The sequence below is a fragment of the Tarenaya hassleriana genome, unplaced genomic scaffold (genome assembly GCF_000463585.1).
Source record: "Tarenaya hassleriana unplaced genomic scaffold, ASM46358v1 Cleome234, whole genome shotgun sequence".
Taxonomy (NCBI): domain Eukaryota; kingdom Viridiplantae; phylum Streptophyta; class Magnoliopsida; order Brassicales; family Cleomaceae; genus Tarenaya; species Tarenaya hassleriana.
The window spans coordinates 405-7,134 of record NW_010965655.1 but is presented as its reverse complement, the minus strand read 5'-3'; the positions used below and the strand labels follow the sequence as shown (position 1 = coordinate 7,134).

Here is a 6,730-nt window from a genome sequence, read left to right as displayed (position 1 = left end):
CTAATTAATTAAAAATCAAAAGATTTAACTTTTTTTTTTAAATTTGGAAATCTAGTAAAAAAATCAAAAAATCAAAAAATCAAAAACATATTTTTAAGATTTACAAATCTATAAAATACAAACACAAAATTAAAATCTAAAATCTTTTTTGGATTTTAAAAAGTCAAAAAATGATAATCAAATTCCTTTTAATTTGGTTTTCCTAAAAATCCGAAATCTATTTTGTAAAAAAAAATCAACTAACAACTAAAAACCACAATTTTTTAGATTTATAAACTTATAGAATCCAAACACTAAAAATCAAAAATTAAAAATCAAAAACCAAAAATTAAAACCAAAAATCCAAAATAAAAACCAACTCCATTCAACACCTGCGTTCCAAAACTCAAAATCAGGTGTGTTTCCATTCATAGTCTTCTCCGGTGCTTGGTTCTACAGAATATCTGCAATTGTTTTCTCGCGCGTGAGGAAAATCAGGCTCCAAAGCCAAATGAAAAACCCGAAACCTCGCCATCGCAGCGCAATCGAAGATCTCTTCACATCTCTCAGCAGGCATATCGAGCGACCTGAAAACGAACAAGCTGTTAAGGGCTTCGATCAAGGTCAGATTTTTTTTTTTTTTTTTTTTGCTTCTCCTTAAGTAATGCCCTTGTTTAGAAGAATTTTGTCATGGTTCTGAAACGTGTATGAATTTGGTGAGTTTTGTCCATCGCACCTGGCGATGCGGATGCTATCCGATGCAAAGTTGTGGCTCTAATAAAAGACGATAAGATCGAGAAAGCTCTCACTGTTATTCAATCATCCCAGAATCCCAAGCGAATTTGGTTTTCAGAAGGTTACATTTTGTACATTTGGTCAGCCCTTTGAAGAGTGTGTTCAAAGGGCATTGCTTGAGAAGTTTCATTTCTTATTCAAATCCGGTTTGTGATTTTCCATTGCCAATTTGACTAAAGGAAAGTTGGGATGGATGGTTGAAATGATTGAAGGATGCAACTTGATGACTTGGGTCTAATGGAATGGGTGATTTCTCATTGTTCTGTGGACAGGCATACTGCCTATACCATCGAAACAAGTTAGATGACGCATTCGCGTGTCTGAAAAAACAAGACAAGGATTCTGCAAGTTCCCTGTTAGAGGCACAGAATCTTCAAAAGTCAAAGATCGAGACCTTGGAAATCAATATCATTGCAAGCCTGGTCTCGGCTGTGAGATCTTCTGATGTGCAAGGAGTGAGTTGGAATCTCTGAGGGTCATCAAGGCAACTCCAGCAGCTTTGAGTTGGCTTATAATACTGCTTGTTCGTTTATTGAAATCCTTTAGTATGGAGATGCATGCAGAACAACCTCATTGCTTTGAAAGCACCAAAAGACGTTTCTGGCAATCAGAAACTCAACCAGCTTAAAGAAAACGACTCCCAGACCTTTCAGCTTTCTCATGCACTCAGATGTAAAGCTTTCCCATATATGACGATGGGGTCCTTTTCTTCTTCTTCTTCTTCTTCAAGCAAATAAGATGGATCAGGTCCTTCCACCTTGAAATATAACTATCCCTTCTACTCTTTGCCCCTCTTCTTCCAGTTAAACGATTAAACTTTTTTTCCTCAGGCTCAAGAAATTTCTTGAGAGATCTAAGTCAGTTCTCTGGGCTAGGGCTCAGATTGCTGCTTCCGCCAACCATCCTCTTGTTGCAGCAGAGTCTCTGTCCACGATACTGGATATCCACCACATTCCCGTTACTGTTGCCACCATTGTTACCCTCAAAGAGCATGCTGGTGACACTAACGGTGCTGTTTCAGTGCTTGACTCGGCGATTAATTGGTGGTCAAATGCCATGACCGAGGACAATAAACTCGGCGATTAACTTCTGTTTGCCCGTTTGGGACAGAATAACGTTTTTCGGAAAGTGATCCATACTTTTAGAAGAGTTATCCGGTTCTCTATTTGTTTATATCCTGCTCTATACCCAAATTTTTGTTCTAACAAGAGATTATGATTACAGGATACTATTAAATAAGATTCAGTTCCATGAGTTTTACATGATATCTATGTATATATGAATATGAAACATCTTGATATTTACATAAACAGTTTGCAGAAATACACAAGACTTTCTATTTTCGGACATGAGCTTTGGGGATCTTGCTGATCACTTTAGTGTTGAGTTCGTCAAACAGCTTCTTCGCATCCCTCCCGCTTCTGCTCGCAACATAATTCAGTTCTCCTTGATACTTTTCGTACAGGACCGGGATCGTTTCCAAACATAAGAACACTTTGGCAGAAAGAATCAGAATCAGAATCTCTTCTGTCAGAAAATTATAAATCGTAAGATATTTTGGTTGTCTCACCAATGTATAATAGTGTAAGGGAGCTGAAATAATTCCCAACCACTGATAATATCCACAACGAAGCAACGGCCTGAACAGAGTATAAGAGCTGTGTCAAGATATTGAGGAGATTCGATCTGAATGTGAAGAAAGGGTGTGTATATTGTATATGTATATGTACCAGGACAAAGAGTCTAAAGTCTTTTCCACTTGAGAGATCGTATACTTTCATGATGAACCAGTTGATCTTCGCAAACAAGAATCTCCAAGTCGATTCCGAAATCCTTAGATCGTTCATGCTCGGTGGTTTCCTGAGAATTCGGTATCGTTTTCTTGTTCAGAGACTACATAAAAACGAATCCTCGAGAGTTTCATAACGATTTTTTTTATTACCGGTGGATCAGTTCCGTGGAACCGATGTAAGACCATATCAGAAATATAAACATGGAGATCAGTAGGATTTGGCAGAGAAGGGTGACGAAAGGGTACTCCACAACTTCGAACAAGAACCATACAAGGGTGAAAGCCAACAGTACTGCGGCAGATAACTTCTTGTTCCTCCAGAAAATTATATCAGCAACTGCAAGAATCATACCAAAATGTTCAGATTGTCTCCACCGGGAACAGGAATTGGTACAACAAAGAGAGAAAAAAAGATCCAAGAAAAGATATATATATATATATATATTACACTGCCCTCCTCCAAGAGCTTGGTGCAGAGACCTTCCCCTGCTGGAGAATCTCGTCGAAAAAGAAGAAGCAAGTTCATGGGTCGGCATGATTGATAAAAATCTAACAACTCTAGGCTTATTTCTCGGCTTTCCGGTGAAATGCTTTCAACGGTTCATGGCTTATATTGGTCTGGAGAATCCGATATGGTGTGATTCTTGGCTTAGCAGTGAAGAAACCAGTTTCAGAAGGGAAAAGAATGGCTTCGGCATGTTGCAAGCTCATCCATTAACAAGGCCTTGAAATTGTGACAAACTCTTCATTCCTTATGCAAAGGTGATCCTAAGCAGAACAAACCTTTCTTCTGCAAGAATATTCCAAGTTGAAGCCGAGAGAAACTGGCCCAAGAAGCCAAAATCTTCTCTTTTTTTTTCCCCAAAAAAAAATAGCTTTAGATTCCACATCTTGAGTTCAATTGTACAACCAACACAGCATCTTCTCTCCCCAGAATACTCATATGCTCTATAACACACACCCCATATTGCACTTAATCTACATTTCTGATACACGTACATAGCCAACATAACCTATAAGACAATGCCGATGACCAAAAAAAGACGGGTCTGCTTCTCATATTCCTCAATCTTGAAAGTTAAGACCAAGCAAAACGAAAGTTAGGGTTTTAAGCCTTCTCGAGCTCAGAGCTCTGTTGCTTAGGAGTACCTGAAGCAGTCGTCATGACAACCCCTTCATTCCGATGCTTCTCCCACCCACCAGTGTCAGCCTTAGAGTGAGCTCGGTAGTAAAGAATTGACGCTGCCAGTGACAACAGCGTTAAAGCTGCTCTAGCGGCAAAGACCCCTACGGGTAGTGAGGCACATGAAAGTTCTTTCTCCTTGTAGATGCCTTTCCTTTTGGTGTGGTATGCATTCCTTGCTCATCCAGCCAACAAGCATGCCTCTGCTCCCAGAAAGCTCACCCTGTATTTTTTTATACCACAAATGTTTTCGGTAATATGCAAACAGCACACACATATCCTCTCCGGATCTGGCTAGATGGAAAGAACATCTCATGAGAATGCAATTGCAAAAACAAAAAAACGCAGCAAAAAACTCAAAAAGGAAAACTGAGATATTTACATCGATATCTTCACAACAAAGAGTTAGGGGCAAAAGCTAAATGAAGCTGAAGATGACCGATCAATCACCTGACCAAGCCAATAAACCTACTTAACTGTAAGTATCAACTTGAACAAGTTGGAAGATCATGAAATGGAAGACCCACTTCACCTGAAGCATCATCCTTCACAAAATAAGTGAAAAGGACAAGATAGATATAAAGGCTACAATAGTTCTGTCACCACAAAACTCAACTAATATAAAAAGCTTCTTGCACGGAAATGGAAAGAGGACCCCAAAAAATGTTCAAGTTCTAGTTTTTCATCTGTCCCATTTATCTGACAGGAACCTCCAAGCATCAATAACGGAAAGATAAAACCTGCTGTAAATTAGCCAAAGACTATTGAAACATCACAACAGTTTAATCCCAATTCCATTCTTCCCTAAATAACTCATAATTCAAGAGAAATTCAGAAATAGCATCGAATAATAGACTATACAATGTATAAGGAAACTATTGTATCATATATTGGGTTTCCTTTTCTCATATACTAGGTCAAGGTATGAAACTTGTATATATACATAGAACCACGTCTGAATAAAGTAGAAACTTTTCTCTCCACCGTCACCAAATTCTCCAACGTGACATCGAAAGACCCTTTTAGGAAACTACAGTCTACAGACAACTTGAAAAATCTTTGGTTCGACTGTCGATTCCAAGAGACATATATACGAGCAATGGTTCAGAAGTATGGAGAAATTCGTCAAGATCCTTTTATAAGCAATTTCACTATGACTTTGAAAGAGCTTTCTACCCCCTTCCTCTTTTTTTTTTTTGGAATGAACTTGTTCGAAGGAAGGTAACTTCTCTTCCCTAAGTATCATATGAATAAGCTCACGGTAAGTGCCATTCAAAGTAGATAGAAGAAGAAATACCTTCCCTTGTTCATGTCCCTCGGTCTCTTGTGGATCGGTTGATGGTGGTTGAAGCTCATCTACTTCAGCCCACAAAGAGGTAAAATTCCCCAAAATCTCATTAAACGGTTTCTCTTCTTGTTGAAGGCTCCAAAGCTTTCTTTTGACTTCAAAGATATGACTAATGCTAGAACCATTACCGTATACATGTTTGAGAGCATTCCACTATACCTTGGCCACTTCAATGTGATTGTAGGACGAAAGAACAGCCATGTCAAAGGAGCTTTGGAGGATAGAAATAACCACTTGGTCTTCTTTTATCCACTTTGATTCGGTTGAATTTGTTGTGTTGTCCGCAAATACCTTATCGGTTGTCACATGCTCCCAAAGACATTTGCTTCGAAGAGTAGTCTTTGCGGATCTGGACAAATTCAAATGACTTTCTCCATTGAGAACAATGGGAATTATCCTTTGAAACGAACCTTCCATTCCATGGTTATGCAACCAAGAAATTGAAGGTGTTAGATGTAAGGAATGAAAGATGTGAAATGAGGCTTACGGTTTTGCTTGGAAGATGCCGATGTGAGACGAATGTGTCCATGAACGATCCTGCTCGGATACCATGTCAGAATTCGAGTGGTCTTGGTTTATGATAAGCTGGATATTATATTTTTGTAACAGAGTGATAAAAGGAGGAGGAGGAGGACTGTTTCCTCTGTTTCTTATTATTTAACAAAGTGTACAAGATTATTTAAAGGGTAAAGCTACAACGGTTAATATACAAAACATAGAAACAAATATCTGAATATATACAAAAAAAGGAAAAATTAGGTATTGTAATCAGCCCTAATTGCTAGATCACCAACGGCAAGGAGACACCAGATTTTTCTGTTGCTTAGAATCACTCATTCATGTGAATAATAGAGTTTCATTAACATAATTTCAAGGCCTCGTTCAACACAACGAACCACAACGAGAACTGAGAAATTTTACCAAGAGACAAGGAAGAAGACGATGGCCCAAACGGTGTAGGAAGTGCCGGTGAAGAGACCCTTCCCGAAGCAGAGACGCTTGGCGACGCCGTTAACCACTGTCTGCCTAACGAGAGCAGTCCGAAAGCCGACAGTCTGTACATCGTCGTCGCCTCAGTTCTGTACAAGCGGTAGGTTGCCTCGTCGTACTGGACACGCTCCGCCTGAGAAAAACATTAAAAAATAACAAAAATAGAGAGAGAGAGAGAGAGAGAGAGAGGTACTGTGCTACGGCGGCTCTCGGCGCAGATGGCGAAGACGAAGGCGATGAGGTGAAGGGAGGTGACGACGGCGAGGATGGAGACCTACACGGGTTTTTTTACCCAAATAACCCACTTGTCAAGTGGTCGCATCTGTACACTGCCGAAAACATAACACATTTTTCTGTTCGAAAACTTCGTTATTACGACTTCGTAATTAAGTCTAAATATAGTTACAATTGATTCTAAAAAGGTGGCAAAAAATTATTTGTCTTATTTTTAATTGTATATCAGTTATATGTTAATCGTAATAAAGTCGTAAAAAATAAAACGAAAGTGGGTTAAAATTGAAAAAAAAAAAAAAATTTATGGGTGATGTACACTGAAATAGATACAACCCAAGTGGATTATTTGGGTGATTTTCCCGACCTACACAGCCATCGTCTCTCTCTCCCCCGTTTTTTGGGCTTTATT

At 38.9% G+C, this 6,730-nt stretch overlaps 1 protein-coding gene and 1 long non-coding RNA gene across 14 annotated transcripts; one reads left to right on the top strand and one right to left on the bottom strand.

The window, feature by feature from the left end:
- Nucleotides 1–344: 344 nt before the first annotated feature.
- LOC104815456 lies at nucleotides 345–2,028 on the top strand. The gene is made up of 2 exons (XR_772088.2): nucleotides 345–602; nucleotides 1,047–2,028. It is a non-coding gene; the product is annotated as an uncharacterized LOC104815456 (long non-coding RNA).
- LOC104815457 (reticulon-like protein B14) lies at nucleotides 2,001–6,393 on the bottom strand. 13 transcript variants are annotated; one of them, XM_010543845.2, is made up of 9 exons: nucleotides 5,585–6,393; nucleotides 5,047–5,446; nucleotides 4,227–4,281; nucleotides 3,716–3,972; nucleotides 3,015–3,356; nucleotides 2,717–2,903; nucleotides 2,505–2,634; nucleotides 2,345–2,414; nucleotides 2,006–2,268 (listed from the first exon to the last, which is right to left on the bottom strand). In XM_010543845.2, exons 5-9 carry the CDS (start codon nucleotides 3,100–3,102, stop codon nucleotides 2,111–2,113), a joined length of 633 nt encoding a protein of 210 aa, XP_010542147.1. In that variant the 5' UTR covers nucleotides 3,103–3,356; nucleotides 3,716–3,972; nucleotides 4,227–4,281; nucleotides 5,047–5,446; nucleotides 5,585–6,393; the 3' UTR covers nucleotides 2,006–2,110. The 13 variants fall into 13 exon arrangements, with proteins under 13 accessions (XP_010542160.1, XP_010542147.1, XP_010542148.1 ...); XM_010543846.2 differs by lacking the exon at nucleotides 4,227–4,281 and adding an exon at nucleotides 4,132–4,199; XM_010543850.2 differs by having other exon boundaries at nucleotides 3,716–4,281; nucleotides 5,047–5,108; nucleotides 5,226–5,446.
- Between the last annotated feature and the right edge of the window lie 337 nt (nucleotides 6,394–6,730).